The sequence below is a fragment of the Gallinula chloropus genome (assembly GCF_964237585.1).
Source record: "Gallinula chloropus genome assembly, chromosome: Z".
NCBI lineage: Eukaryota > Metazoa > Chordata > Aves > Gruiformes > Rallidae > Gallinula > Gallinula chloropus.
In genome coordinates this window covers 44,503,936-44,519,696 of record NC_140089.1, presented here as the reverse complement: position 1 = coordinate 44,519,696, position 15,761 = coordinate 44,503,936, and the positions used below count along the sequence as shown (strand labels likewise).

The 15,761-nt window shown below is 45.5% G+C and overlaps 1 protein-coding gene across 2 annotated transcripts in view; it reads left to right on the top strand.

Moving 5' to 3' along the window:
• Nucleotides 1-415: 415 nt before the first annotated feature.
• Nucleotides 416-15,761, top strand: part of GOLM1 (golgi membrane protein 1) — a 34,770-nt gene continuing 19,424 nt past the window's right edge. Inside the window, exons 1-3 of one of the 2 annotated variants that reach the window (XM_084278661.1) lie at nt 416-551; nt 7,444-7,616; nt 10,470-10,649. In XM_084278661.1, coding sequence (XP_084134787.1) covers nt 7,488-7,616; nt 10,470-10,649 — 309 coding nt within the window. In that variant the 5' untranslated portion in view covers nt 416-551; nt 7,444-7,487. Of the gene's footprint in view, nt 552-7,443; nt 7,617-8,846; nt 8,887-10,469; nt 10,650-15,761 lie in introns of those variants that run through there. The other variant, XM_084278662.1, reaches the window with a different exon arrangement.

Sequence of the window (15,761 nt, the reverse complement as noted above, 5' to 3'; positions counted from 1 at the left end):
TGGCGGTCGGGACTGGAAATTCGGATCCCGGCTAACGCGCCGGCGAAGGGCTCTGCCAGAGCCAGCCGGACGGAACGCGCAGGCTGGAGGCCAGGGTGGGAGATGCTTCTGCTGCACGGCGGCTTACCGCAGGCGGGCGCGGACGCGGGGGTCCGCCGCCACCCCGGCCCCGCTGCAGAGCCCGGGCGCCCCTCGGGCGGGGGCGCCGGTGGGACGGGGCGCGGGCGGCAGCGGCCGCCGGCATATCCCTTCCTGAACCGCGGGACGGTCCCGGCCCTGCGGTGCCACAGACGAGGGGCGCCGGGAGGTGGCGGCGGGCCGGGGCGGGGCTGGGCGGGGGCTGCCCGGGAGCGCTCACTGCCCCTGCGGCCGCCAGACTTCCTCCGCACCCAGCACTTCCTGCCCGGCGCTGCCCTCCTCTCCTCTCTCCTGCCCGCCGTGCCTTCTGCCGCCGGCGCCCGCGGCGAGGCAGAGCGGCGGCGGCTGCGGGAGACGCGGCATCGGCCGCCACCTTCCTGCTCGGCGGGGGGCGCCGCCAGCGGCACGGCGAGGTGAGGCGAGGGGCCGCCGCCCGCGGAGCTGGGCTGGGGGCTGGTGTAGTCGGGCCTGCCAGGAGTCCCGTCCCCCGGCACGGCAGCCTCTGCGGCGGCTGAGGCAGGCAGACGGACGGCGGAGGCGGGTCGCCCGGCCCGGGCGGGGGTGGGCGGCGCAGCGTGAGGGACCCCGAGCCGCGGCCTGCCGACCCTTGGCTGCGTGTGCCCCGCTGCGCTCATCTCGGCCGGCTGGCCGGCGGTGGAGGGCGAGCTGCGCCTCCGACGTGGGGTGGGTGGAGGGTGGGCGTCAGCCGCTGCCCTTGGCGGGAGGCGAGGCCCGCGGAGCAGGCGGCAAGGTGCGGCCCCGGGCGGGCTCCGTCCCGCGGGAACTCCGCCGTCCTTGCGGGTCGATGGCAGCGGAGGTGCCGGGGCGATCCGCCTGGGTCTGGCCGGCGCGCGTACCCGGCGCCTAACGGCGCTGCATTGTGCCACTTTCTGCCTCACCTCGCTTGCGCAGAGACGGGCGCGCTGAGTCCAGAGCCAGCCCGAGTGCGCACAGCAGGGGAAGAAGTAACGACGGTGTTAGCAGTCAAAAAGGCCCATAACAGGGCAGGGTGTGGGGCAATTTCATGCAGGCCCCCTTCCCGGGAAAGGTCAGACCAGATGGCCTTTCCAAGGTCTCTTCCAAGCAGGGCTGTGCCCTGGAAGCAACCACCCTCGCACTGCCCTGGAGCCAGCCCTGCTGCTTTCCCTCCCCGCAGGCTGAGCTGTGGGCACCTCTCTCCCCTCACCCTCGCTGGGGTGGCCAACAGCTTTTTGCAAGATCATGCTTCCAGAAACCTCCCCAGCCCCACTGCACAAAACATCTCCCCCACCTCCCCAGCTGTTGGGTGCACAATAAACACTGGGTTTATTTCCTGCACCTGGGAGGTGCACCTGGCTTCACTTAATTGGATTCCTTAAAGACAGGAGTAATTGATCAGGCTTTTAATTAACCTTGGGCTTCACTTGAGTCTTTTTAAATCATTGAATGCTTTGCGTTGGGAGGGACCTCGAAGATCATCTAGTTCTAACCTGCCTTCATCTGAATGGTCCTTCATGTTACACCCTAACAGCACTTCGCCAGCTTGAGGAACTACTTGCAGTGCTGATTTCTCCACACCCCCCAGGCAGGTTTACATGCTTTACAGTGGAAGATGTACATGTATTGTTACAGGGGTGGGGGAACAGTAGCAATTCTGTGATTTTTCTCACCACACATCTAAACTTGATGTACTCATGTCTTTTTTTAAGATCAAGTGGGTGTCCTGTTAATTGTGATCCTAAGGAGATCATGTTTTATGGGAAAAAACAACAGTTAGTCTGAGTAGCTATTGAGATTCTTCAGGTATGTAAGTTTAGTTTTGTTTTCATACACAGTGTTTTCAGGTGTTGTCTGCAAGTACAGCTAGACAGCATGTCTAGAAACTTTTTGTGGGTACTTTATAAAATTTTTGTCAAGTTAACTTTGGTTACCTAACTTCCTTCATCAGAGCAGACACCTACCTTAACCTCTGGCATCTTTCTAGCTACACATCCCTGTTTGGGATTTTTTTTTCATGAGTTAAAGGGTGGGGACATTGTGGGTGGTTGGTCATTAGCTTCTTGTAAAGTAGTCATTTGAAAAAAGATACTTCCTGGTTTCAAAAATAATTAATGAAGGAGTGGTAACAGCCACTACGACCACCCCCAAAACACTTTTTCAATATTTTCATACTCTTCTGATCTGTTATCTGCAGTTTAAAATGCGTTGGAAAAGGAGACCGAAGTATCAGATTACAGTTACTCCTGAGAAGAATGAGACCTGAACATGTTGTCCTATAAATGCTTCTCCCCTTCCTGTTCCTGTAAAAAGTGTAACTTGATGGCTTGAGCAAATAGTCACTCAGCGGCATTTGTGTTTGAACTTTGGGGGGTTTTTGAGGGCTGGTTGGCACTTTGAAGTGATCCAGTTGTCCAGAGTACAGGACTTTAAAAAGTGCCTGTTACTAAAAGTTTTAGGAGTTCTTGTTTGGTTGTGTTGGGGTTTTGTTGGTTTGTTGGGTTTTTTTTACCGTTCATCCCACAGTTTGTGATCTCTGTGAAAGTTACTTAGAAATCTGTTTGTGGTCAGCAGGCTTAAGTTCACAGAATGACAGAATGATAGGGATTGGAAGGGACCATTGGAGATCATCTAAGTCCAACCCCTCTGCCAGAGCAGGTTGCACAGGACAGCATCCAGATGGGTTTTGAGTATCTCCAGGGATGGAGACTCCAGCATCTCTCAGGGTAGCCTGTCCCAGTGCTCTGCCACCCTCACAGTAAGGGTGTTAGGTTGAACTTCCTATATGCAAGTTTATACCCACTGCCCCTTGTCCTGTCACTGGGCATCACTGAAAAAAGTCCATTGTACGTACTAAATCTCAGCTGGAAAAACATTTGGTTGACCTCTTTTGACTTTCAAACTTGAATAAAGGCCAATCCCAGAGAGTGTTGCTGCAGAGAGGATGGCAGCACATGGATGTGTGCCATGTTTTGTGATGGTGTATTGGACACAGTTTCTGACCCCTGAAGGCTGTCAGTGCACCCTTCAAAGCATAAAGGTTCCTGCTGGCTGCAACAGACTCTCACCAGGTGGCTGCTGTGAGTGGTGGTACTTGTGGGTAGCATCCAGCCGTAAGTGAGAACCAACAACTGGATATATCATTTAAAGATGATCACTACTCTATGTTAACTGTATGTGTGAAGATAAAAATGAAAGGATTTGTCTAATTTCTGTCACCTCTGCATTTTTATCTGTCCCCAAACCATGAGATTTTTATGGAGTAACATGTTAAAAAGTGGGGTGTTTGGGCATTATTGGGGGGGTGGGGTGTGTGTTGGGTGGATTTTTGGGGGGTTTGGGTATTTTTTTTTAATTTGGGTTTCCTTTAAAATTCTGGTTTCTAGTACCTTTTAGTCTCATTTGGTCATGTCCATGAAAAATTTTTGACTAGCCTGCTTGGCTAAGATGATACATTTTTACTCAAGCAGTCAGACTTAGGAATTTCATGGAAACATCTGAAAAAACTCAGATAATTTCCTCCAGATACTGGTGAAGAGTCTGCAGAAGGTGGGTCTGTCTGTGGGGGCTCCTTAATGGGAGGAAGTTTTCCCAGCCTGTGCAGAGCAGTCACTTGTTAGCTGGTATGGCTGGGGTGGCCCTTAGGTGCCTTGTTGGTTTTTTTCCCCTGTACGTCTCCATTTACGGCCTTGTCTTTCCAGAGGGTTTTTCCTAAATCTCTGTCCTTACTTGGGGTTGCAGACCTCCAAGTAAGATGTGCCTTCACTTCTCAGTGGTTACTCATGGTACAGTGTCCCTGTGCTGCTCTGACTTACTCTGGCATTGTGGCTGGGTGGTGGAGGTGGTGGTCAGTCGGCTCTGGGCAGGTAAGGGACCCTTTCTGCTTTCCCCTGGCCGTGCACTGCTGTTCCTGAATTCTTCATCTGTTCTGCTTGTTCCTGCTTGACGAGTCTTTGCAAATACAGAGAGATTTGGCTTTTCTTCTGGGAGCCTGAAGTGCACAAGGTGTTTTGCTCTGTCTTTGCCTCTTGTGTCTTGGTCTTGAGACTTGGTTGGCACGCTTTTTGATTGGAAGTTTGCTGAGTACCAGCTATCCTACTTCAGCTGAATACTGGAACAGAAAGAATTGCTCAGATTGATAGTATATTAATATGGGAAATAAAACTATGCTATGTGGTTAGTTTGCTTGAACATCTCAGAGTCTAAAACATATCCCCCTCAATGAAGCCCTGCTAGGTTGGCCAAGCAGAAAGATGGCATCTGCTGTGGAGAAGTCAGGCATTTATGCTCTACCAAATGTAGAGCATTATGCACGTGATAACAACATCTCATTTTCACATCAGCAGTAAATACTGATGAAAGATGGATTCCTTCATGTTCAGGAATATCACTTTCTTAGCTGTAAAATCAGAAACTCATTTTATTTTCAACTCAGCTATCAAACCAGATGTTTCCTGGAAAACAGGATGTACAAATACGTTTCCATGCAAATGTACTTACTGAGCTGATTTGCTTATTTCTCCTCCAAAATTCACCTGTGTATCCACGATAGAAACTTGAAACAGTCGTTACTTTTAAACTCATGGCAGGGGGACTATCAGTATTGCAATCAGTGTAGTGTTTTGGGTCTGCGTGTTCAGACAGAAGATCCTTTTTTGGTGTTTCATCTCTTTCCTCTTCATTTTCTCTTCCCGTCTCTTCAGCATAAAGATACTTTCCCAATCAACATGAAGCCTTTTAAGGGCAAACAGGGCTGCATTTGCTAGCAAGGATGATGTTTTGAGATCAAATATGCTGTGGTGAAGTCAGGGCTTTCTTGCCCCCTTGTTTTTGATAGCTGAAAACAGAAGGGCTGCTGAGGGCTTGTGCACTCAGTGGGTGTATGGGCATTCTAACACGGTGTTGCACCTGTGCTTTGAGCTGTGTGGTGCACTTGGTCATCCTGCCTCCAAACAAGATTCCTTCACCTCTGAGGACTTGTGAGCTAAGCAGCTAGACCTGCGGGTTTATCCAGTAGTTAAATTCCAGTGCCAGTTCCTTCTGCTGGGAATGTGGACTGCTTTCTCTGTTCCTGACTGACAGGAGGAAAATGGTGATTATTTGACTCAAGTAACAGTTGGAATGATGCACCCTGTCTTGCTGCAGTGCTGTGTTCAGTAAATTTTCCATGGTTTTGAGTGTACCAACTCTTGAAACGAAGAAGGGGGTAGGAATGACTTCATGACAAGTTCCCATGTAGGTGTTTTGAAATGTTGTATTTCATTCCAGTAAGCCAGAATGAGTCAGTTATTTTGTCTGAGTTGATGTGGCAGCGCTGATCATCCCAACTTTCCACCTCTCCTTTTTTGCCACTTGGGACTTCTGTTGCTCTTGGGTTTTAGGGAATCTAAGTGGTGAGGTGGCCCTGTATTTCTCAGGCGCCCCTCTTTGGGTGACACAGCAGGGGAATAGCTTGTGCTAGATGCATGCGTGTTAGAAATTCTTAGCTTTGTATTGGAAATTTCTGTGTACCTCTGTGTGCAGTTTTAGCCTACTGTGTCAGGGGTTTGTTTGCTTTACAACAAAAACTCCATGGCTCTTCCCCACGCCTTTGCTTTTTCGGCAGCCTGTGGCCCCCACGGGTGTCCGCAGGAGCTGTGCTCTGTGTGTCAGTTTGCTCTGGAGCCAAGGTTTCCTTGGGCAAGAATTTGGCCTTGGGTGTCAGACCTGTGCTGCTATGCATGCTTTTTTTGATCTGCTTGGGGCTTGATTAATTTTTGTGGGTATGTGTGTGAGGCAGTGTTCTCAGGAAGCTGTGTTTTTGCTCTTGGGCTCCATACATACATACATGCATACATACATACATACATACATACATACCCTGTCGCCAGATGTAAACAAATTCACAGACTTCAGATGAAAAAATAGATTCAAACCCTTCACCAGTCTGTCAGTATTTTGCACTCCAAGCTGAGAAAAGCGGAAGATAAAAAGGGTTATATCATGAATTGAATACCAAGATGGGGTTTTGCGGAGGCGTATGCTTAGGTAAAGGTGAGCTGGTGAAGGACTTAAGTGCTGGATGTACAAGTAGAATCAGCGTTTCTGCAGCTGCTAACTGCTGACATCACCTTCCTCCCCTGTGATTGCAGCATATGTCCACATGTAAACCCTTCGAGAGTTGCTACTCTTTATTCATTTTTAAATACTTCACAACCTGTCCATTGCATCTGCAGGGAAGAAGTTGGCTTATTTAAGAGTGTGCACCTTGAGAGACTGCACCTAGCAGTAGAGGTACCCATTTCAGTTTTAGGTAGTGTCTTGCGATGCATCTGTCCTTGCTCTCCATTTGATCTTCTGTGCTCGTTTCTGCTGGATTCTGTCTGCAGGAGTGCAAGAAGAGAAGAAAGTTGATCTTAGTTTATGAAAGAGCAATCTGTCACAAACTGTGTCCAGGATTCCTGGTGGAATTTGGGGATTCATTGATCTAGGTGCTAGTACACTCATAAAGATGAGGGGTTTTTTTTCATCTCGTGGGATGAATATGTCCTTTTTCAAACAGAATTGTCCTAACTTTTTTGCTTAAATGAGCGGTTCCACAGAAGCAACCCAGGTCTCAGTAGCAACCAGTAGTACCCTTACTACTGCTTATACGTTAAAGCAAGGTTATTTATTTCCAGTTAGGAGCGGAGAAAGCAGCTGACGATCAAAACAAACATCATTTAATACAACTTACCCTTGAAATGAACAATGTTTGCTGTCCTCTTGGTGTTTTTATTCTTTAGGGTTTGTGGGTTGGTATGTTGGTGGTTTCTTTTTTTTTTTTTTCTAGGTTATCCTTAAAGTGATTTGGTTCAGTTTGATTTATTTACAGGATTGGAACCAGAAGTTAAAATAGTATTATCAGAGGCAATAAATCAAAAGCACCCAGGTTGGAGAAGCATATTACAAGTTACTCCTGAAACAGGGAGACTTCAGTTTATTTTCCAACTGAATGAGATAACAAGGAATCTGTCCTCTTTGTGTACACCAGTGTTGTTTAACTAGCATTTTGGGTGGAATATACGGCAAAAAAGTGGTTGGTTTGTTCTGTCATTGCAGATTTTCATTGTATTGTTAGGAATATTCAGAACTTTCCCCTTGAGTCCATGTGAGGCTTTATGTGAAGCTGATGGTAGAAGATAGCCTCTCTTTTCCCTTCAGATGGACGTACCTAGACAGTAGGCCTACCTTGCTGGGTGTAGTCCCTTCAGCCAAGGACCTGCTGCGTTAGTGTGGTAAAACTTTGATTGTGTGTACAAAATAAGTGTAGCAGGCAGCACCATTCAATGTGTCTGTTTTAATTTGCAGGCTTCCACGCTGTGTGGTTCTTCGTGTTTGGTTTTTTTCTTGGGATGGTAGGGCTAGGAAGCAGCTGCCGAGGAATGAAGTCTCCACCTCTCCTTGTGGCCGTGCTCGTGGCCTGCATCATTGTCTTGGGTTTCAACTACTGGGTTGCAAGTTCTCGCAGCGTGGATCTGCAGGTAACTTCCCTGTCGCTCTGCATGTTGTCTTGTACTTCTGTGTTTAATAAATGTAGTCCCCAGAAAGAGTGGTCCTTCCTGTGCGTTTGGGTGGGCCAGGAGCTTCAGCTTGATGTAGGAATTTTCACAGAAAATTACAGTTGTTCCTTCTCAGTAGTGGGAGGTGGGGAGTTTGGGGGGGGGGGGGGGGGAACTGGAGAAATGCCTGTTTGCAGACAAAAGGGACCCAGAACTTGGAAGATCTGTGTGTATGGTGCTTGTTACTTCTGCTCACACAGAAGAGCTCAGGTGTCTTCTGCTGTTTCAGTTTACAGATGTGGCAGATGCCATGCTCTTGTTTGGCTTCCTAAGTGTACACTGAGACTGGCACTCCATTTTTAATCCAAATGGGCACCTGCAATTTGCTTATCTCCTTAGATTTTCTTTTTCTTAAATGACCTATAAGGACATCTGCATGCTTTCCTACCAAGTACAAGGAAATCTAGCTTGTTAAGAAACACTGTCTAAAAAAATCTGAATTCATGTTTCTGGAAAACTTTCCTAAAAAGGATGTACAACTCAAATGGAATAGTTACCTTGCCTGCTATTTTTCTAATTCTATCTGTATATTCTGTGACTGTTGAGCTTGGGTTTTAATCCTTTCTGGATCATACTTTCTGAAATAGAGGAGTACCTGAAGAAGGTTTCTGGTTTGTGACAGTGTGGGGGTTTTTTGTTGGTTTGGTTCTTTTTTTTAAGTTAACAACCAGGAGATTACACGTGGCTGGTGAGAGCTCCTCCCAGGTTTTTCCACTGGATTTGTATCTTCTTTGTAATTGAGCCAAATTCTGGTACTGAGTTGACAGTGGTTGGAATTGAACTGCGTTTCACCCTGCAGTGGGCTTTATTCAAACAGAACATGTGTCTCTGGCCCTGTGGTGAAGGGTATTTCTTAGCTTGCCTTTGGTGGAGGGTGTGATGCCCTGTCTTCTGGGACTCTGGCCATCCCTTGTTTTCCCTTTAGTCAGTGGCTTCAGGATGGTGGCTGCCAGCAGGTAATAACTGTGTCAGTCCTGCTGAAGCTTTGCTGCACAGCCATGAAGCAGCTGATAACGAGGAAAATAAGATACCATACTAACTTATTCTTGATCTCAGTCACCTAGAGATGTAAGATCCTCTCTACTGTTACTGATTTACCATGTAATCTTGTACATTTCTCCCAAAGTAAGCTTGAAAATCATTTCACTTCAGGTAGTCATGCACTCTGAATGAAATAAAAGCATAGCTGAAGGTGAGGATGGAGCTTCTGAAGCACTCTGTCAGTCTCTTTATTTGTTGGCAAGACTTTGCAGCCATTATGGCTGAAATGGAATAAGTGCTTTGCTTTGCTCTTTCTAGCTAAACTGCAGGTGTTTCCCCTCCCGCCCCCCACCTCCTTTCTGTTCTCTTGCTTTCTCTGGCAGAGAAGCAGAGTATGTGAGCAGTAATGTGCAGCATACTGTGATGTAATATGTAGTCAATTTTCTTGAAGTCTTGGAAGATGCACAGTTTTTATTAGAACTATTTCTTAATCCATCTGGAGTTCCCAGGTCTTTCTGCCTGGGTAAATTATTTTGATATTTTCTGGTTTAGCTCCAGCCAGTATCTAAGCCCCATCGAGCTCCTTGCTCGCTTTACCCCAGTGAGATGGGAAAGAGAATTGGAAGAGGGGAAAGTGAGAGAACTCATGGCTTGAGATAAAAAGTTTAATAGACACCCCAAAAAAAGGAAGATAATAATAAGTAATATATATAAACCAAGTGATGAGCAGCACAGCTTTTCACCATCCAAAACCTATGCCATGCAAGTCACACCTCTCAGTCTGCTCAAGCAAAGCAAGACAAAGGATTCATTCCCTGCTTCCATGGGCAGGCAGGTGCTCAGCCATCTGCAGGAAAGCAGGGCTTAGTTGTGTGTGACAGTCACTTGAGAAGACACATGCCATCACCTTGAAGTTGATGCTGTGTGAGACCCCCAGCTGCTGCTCAAGGCCCCAGGCTGCTGCTGCATAAGACCCTAAGATCCCTCACAAGCTGCTGTGCAGCCTCTCAGCTCACCCACCAGTTATAAACTGAGCATGATGCCATGGTATGGCATATCTCTGTGGCCAGTTCAGGTTGCCTGTCCTGGCTGTATACCCCCACAGCTTCTTGCATGCCCCCTACCTTGCTGTTGGCAGAGCAGCATGAGAAACTGAAAAGCCCTTGACTGCTTGCCAACTACTAAAACATCAGTGTGTTATCAGCACTGCTGTCATTCTGAATCCCAAACACAGCACTGCACCCGCTGACAGGAAGAAAATTAACTCTATCTCTGCCAAATGCAGGACATCCCCATGTGTCTTTGTGTTCATTCTTGCTGCCAAAGAGTGAATTTATCTCAGAATATTTAGAAACGATGTCCTGCAAAACTGAATTGGTACTCTAAATAAAAAGCAGTCAGTAGCATTGGGCTTCATTCATGACCTGGTGTTTCTGTGTTCATATGTGCACTACATGATGGTGTTGAATTTTCCTCTGATCATCACTGCTGTTGAAGTAATCTCAAATAATTATGATTTTCTCCTTGTAAACGAATGTATCTGCTCAAGTACTGAGGCAGCTTTGCATTTCTCTTACTTGTGACTGAATTTTGGTAGTCTCTACAGAACGTGCTGTATGGGTAATTTGTGTAAAACCAGTCTGTGTCTGTGGCAGGTATCATCAGCTGACACAAGACTTCAGTGACATTAGCATTGTTAATTCTGCGAATTTTTCTCTTCCTTGAAAGCATCTGAGAAGATCCCTACTAGGGGGAAGCACTTCTGTTTGCTTTGGCTAATTTTCTCTTCCTTAGGGTCGAGTCATGGATCTGGAAGGCAAAGTCCGCAGGGCGGCAGCGGAGAGGGGTGCTGTGGAGCTCAAGAAGAATGAATTCCAAGGGGAGCTAGAGAAGCAGCGACAGCAGATTGACAAAATCCAGTCCTTGCACAGCTTTCAGATGGAAAACGTCAACCGAGTACATCAGGAAGAGAAGGTAGGGCCTTTTACAGCCACGGCTTTCTGTGAGACTGGTTTGCCAAGGTACTCTCTGTAAGACTGCTCCAGTGTTGCAACTGGTGGGCATGCAGTTGGTGTTGTTGAGGCAAAGCATTTAATTGTATAACATTTAGGAAGTGGACATTGAATGCACATTATAGCAGTCAGTGTGTAATACGTGGAATGTTAGAAGCTGCACGTAACAGCACATCTGAATAAAACCTCTACCCCCCTATAAATCATTGTTACCCATCTTGGGTTGGCCTCTTTTGTTTTATTTCCTGTGTGCTAGTGTTTTAAAACTTAAGGAAAAGAAGCTGTAGCAGCCCACATATTTGTATACATTTGTAGGCACAGATGGCTGATGTTTGTTTTTAAAATGCATTACAAATTTTGTGGGACCTTGGTCTTCTGCTTCCAAAAGCCAGTAGCATGGGGAGGCATCAGAAGGTTAGACTAGCCTTTTGTGGCAGTGCTCCTGACAGTGTGGCATTGCCAGAGGAGTGAAGTCCTTAGTAAAGAATGTGAATGTACCTACTCAAATAGCAGTGGGTACAAATACTGCTGTGCAGTATCTTGCAAAGAGTATTGATGTGAATTTTCCTCGGTGTGCTGCTGTTGTCTCAGACGTGTCTGGTAGCTGTAAGTATCATTTTTCTTGTTGTTACCAGAAGAGAGTATTTATTCTGGGTTTATTGCTTCTCCTGTGGAGTCTCTTGACTGAAGTTTATAGATCAGCTTTCCAGGACTATTATTTTCAGCAGACTGAGCAGACATACCTGATGATAATAGGTGCTCTTGAGGTAAAGGGTTCACCATTAGGCGATGGTTCGCTGCTTAAAATTTATGGCACACAAACAAAGTATCACCAGTAGTGCAGTAGTTTCTGTACAGGAATCCTAGGTGTAGGTGAAAGGCTGTACAACAGCTAGTTACAGGGAGCCATTGTGGGAATCTCCAGGATTCTGAATGGTGTGGAAAGTCTTGAGGCTGGGAGAGAGAAAATGTAGCTGTTCTCCATCCATTGACAGACTTCAAATGTGACTACAAGCAAGTTGTAGTTCCTACAAGGCAGAAGTGCTTTTCATGCAATAGGTGGTGAAGCTGCAAATGTGTGACATCCATAATGCCCAGTTGTAGTGAGTCTGTGTGGACTAAAAAGTAAATGGATAATTTTGGACAAACACCTCCCCTGTCACCCAATACAAAGGTGTTTGTTCCAGCTCCAGCCCTAAGTGTTCCTCATCCAGAAGTACCTGCTCCTTGGAAAATACTGTGCCTTCCTGTTGATTTGGCATCCAGTGTTAGTGACAGGATACTTGGCAAGGTAGATTTTGGGGCCATAGCTGTTCTATGTATTGCTTTTCCCTCCAAAATCCTAAAATAAAGTTGTTCAGTAATGGGCTTTCAACATCAAGTTCTACAAAGCTTGATGTTGAAAGCCCAGGAGCTGATGCTACAGGAAGCATTAGATAAAAGAGGTGCAGTGGACACATGTCCTGTCTTCTGCCTTTTGTGACTGGAGAAGAGCACATCTGAGAAGCCTGAGAATGAGCATGTAGCTGCCTGTGCACCACTTTGTGGCACATTCAGAATTCACCCTTGTTGCGACACATGAGCAAATATCCTGCACAGATGGTGTTTGTTTTACAACTGTAATTTAAAAGAAGGGAGAGTTGTTTTACCAGGAACCTGGGGTTTATTGTGGGTTGTGGTTTTTTTTTTTGTTTTTCCAAAATATTGTATCAGGTAAGGTAGTATGGATTCATCCACTGTAATTTAGGAATGCCTCGATAGGGTTACAGAGAAGAGAGGAAAAGCTTAGTCCTCCTCAGTAAGGACCTTGATGGGAACAAGCTGTGTAGGATCAGAGGTTATTTAACAGGGGGATGAAGAATATAAGAAAAGGCTGTTGGAGTGCTTTTTGTGTGTGTGTGTGTTTTCATGTATAAGTTTGTGTGGTATATTCACACGTGCATACACACACATTTGTATACATACAGAGGCACACACACATCCTTGTTTTTCATCTCTGTGGATGCCAGGGGATCTGGGATTACTGGAAGCCAAGTAATGAATTCAACCTTTCTGATTATGGGAACCTTGTTCCTTGTCCTGAACTTTTATTTGCCCCATGGTGATTAGCAGCAAGTATTTACCTAGTCCAGGAAGGATGAATGCAATTCAAACCTTTAGTCTCTCAACTCACTTTATAAGCAATATAAAGTCTAACTAATTAGGTCTTTGTGATAAATGAGATTTTATTTTGTCCTTGTTCTTCTTAAAGAAAAATGAGAGTGCCTTCAGCAGATGTGTAGGAGTTGAATAGTCTGTCTCAAACCCCCCTCTTTTTCAGAGGGGTATTACGGTTTCTTGTGGCTAAGAAATCTATAAAGGAGCAAAGTTTCACAATCTGGACTGCTTACCAAAAGCAAATATCAAGTAACATGTGAGACCCATCTTAATTGCAGTTCATCTCTGTTTACTGTGTTTTACTACTCTGGTGGTAAAATACGGGATAATCATGCCACTGGTTTAGTTTCAAACCACACTAACACGCCAGTGAGATACTTACCACGTTAGGCAGTGGCAGTGTGGTAACTGCTTCGAGTTGGATCTGCCACTGTTACTGTGCTACTTACAGGGTGAGGGCATAGAGGGTGGGAGGTAGCTGGGGTCTGGAACACCCTGCTGTCTGGCCATTCACTGAGGCAAGTTAATCCCAGGAAATTGCGGTCGTTATTATTCTCTGAGGTCTGGGCATGTATAAAACACTTCTGTCACCAGTCTGCTTTTAAAAAATCTGCTAGAATTTTTCAGGATTAATGTAGATTTAGCAAATGGCTTCTGGAAATGCATACAGAAATAGACTGAAGAGATCAAGAGAGCTTATACAAACGCTTTGTAACAACAGATAAAGAATCAGGAGTGCAAATGTTTCTAATCCATAAGCAATTTCCTAAAGTACAGTTGTTATTCAGGACTCCTAGCTTCAGGGGTGCAGGCAGCCACAATTGTCTCTCTGAAGAGTGTAACAGGAGAACAATATGTGTAATCTCGCTTATCTTTAACTGCTAGAACTTGTTTTGTGGTTTGTCATTTTCTTTGGATTTATTTAATTCTTCCCTAGCCCGCATCTTTTTTTACTGAGGGGAGGAACTTTGTACATTATATGTGAAGCACGTCACTGTCCCGTTGCTCATGTCTTCTAACACTGGCACAGCTGCTCCCAGATCCCCTCCCTCTGGGAAAATTTCAATTCCCAGCACAGCCTTCAGAGACAAAATATCTGTTGGTATGCAGAGAGCCTGCTCTGCTCAGAAGGAATGACAGCGAGCAGGGAGGGGTGAGGGCACAGAGTGGAAAGGAGAAGGTGCCTATGTGTGTTTTGGTTTTGTTTTTTTTAAACCAAATGATGTTGCATCTGCCGGTTTTGAAAAGGCTGTAAGGAAAAGCAAGTGCTTCATCACACCCCACTCTCCCTGCCATAGCATGGTGCTGCTAAACTAGGAAGAGAAATCTGCCTGCTTACTCATAACTGGTACAGCAGGGGTCTAGAAGGCTGCTACCTCTGTTTAAAATATATTTTCACGTGTCAGAGGAAAAAAATGTGTGGAATGGGCACAGCTGAGCTGTAAACACCCAAACAGTGGAGATTCAGAGTATGTGTAGCTTAAGTGCTAACTTCTGCAACACTTCTACCTCTTCATAGCAAAATGAATGGACAAAAGAAAAGCAGAAAGTGCATTATATATACCTGTAAAGGTTTGTTACTGAGATTCACATAACATAGGGTTCTTTTTACACTGTTTACTACTTGGATTTTAATTAAACGTAATAATGTGAAGGAAGTTCTATAGCTGCAGAGGTCTTTTCTCTGATCCAGTTGCTGTTGCCCTGGAAATCTAATTTCTATTAGTATGTGTCAACCTCCTTTCTTCCACTGAGAGTGTGAGAAGTTGTTAACTTTAGAATTTCTGTGGCTTCTGCAGTTTTGAGGGCTGAGCTGCACCACCTCATGGGGCATATGTCCTTCATCACAAAAAAAAACCAAACAACCAAAAAATTGCTAATTAGATTGCTTTGAAACAAAATTAAGTTCCAGGTGATTTACCAGGATAGGGAATAGAGGTGGGTTGTTTGTTTTTTAAAAATGTTTTTGGTGGTGGTAGTTGGGGGAAGGGTTGCTTTGCTGAAGTTGGTGGAGCCACTGTAATTCAGTTCAGTGAGAAAAAGGTATAAATAAACAATATCTCCTCCATTTTGGACTTTGTTTTAGACTTGCTTCAATTGGTGTTCCTCCACTGAAGTATACATGAGTGTACAGTGCATAGACCAGCCTAGAAAGGAAATGCTTTGTTAAGAATTAGCTTTTTCCCCAGTTTACTAATAAGCAGTTAGCCATTAATCTCATGTTCTAGAAAAAAAAAAAAGCCTTTCTTCTTTACTCCTGAAGATTATTTCAAAGTGGTGAAGAAGATTACAAACAGAGAAAAGAATTGATGATAGATGTTACTAGGGAAGTGTGTGTGTGGGGCAAGGTGTGTTTGGAAAAATTGAGAAGAGAGGTGGGAATTTCCAGATTTAATTAAGAAGTGAACAACATAACCAAAATATGGCTTGTGCTGCACTGTCAGCATTGGTGGTGGGGAGCAGTACCAGTGTGCAAGGCAGAGCTGCTCCTTATTTTGAACTAGGGACTTAGATCAGTTTGAGTTAACGATGAAATAGATGATGTTCTTCTCCCTGTTTAATTGTAAATGCTTGCTGCTGCATGTATAAAACTTGCCCTCCCAGCTTGCTTTGTTCCCAGTATGGTTTTGTTCTTAGCATCTGATTTATTGGTGCTGTGGCTCTTTTTTTTTTTTTCCCTCTCCTTGTGGGAGCTGTATTTGTGAATGTGAAGCTCCTTTTTTCTTACATTTCAGTTCTGAAACCCGTGTTTACCCTCATCAAGGTTTTTTTTTTTGTTGTTGTTTTATTCCTTTCCCCCCCCTGTGCTATCTCATGTTTTTATACACACTGTGTGTACTCAGTGTTAGGAAGCACATACCAGCATCAGTTCCGTGTGCGTCGGTTGGGTTGGTTTACGATGGTAGCAAATGCTGAA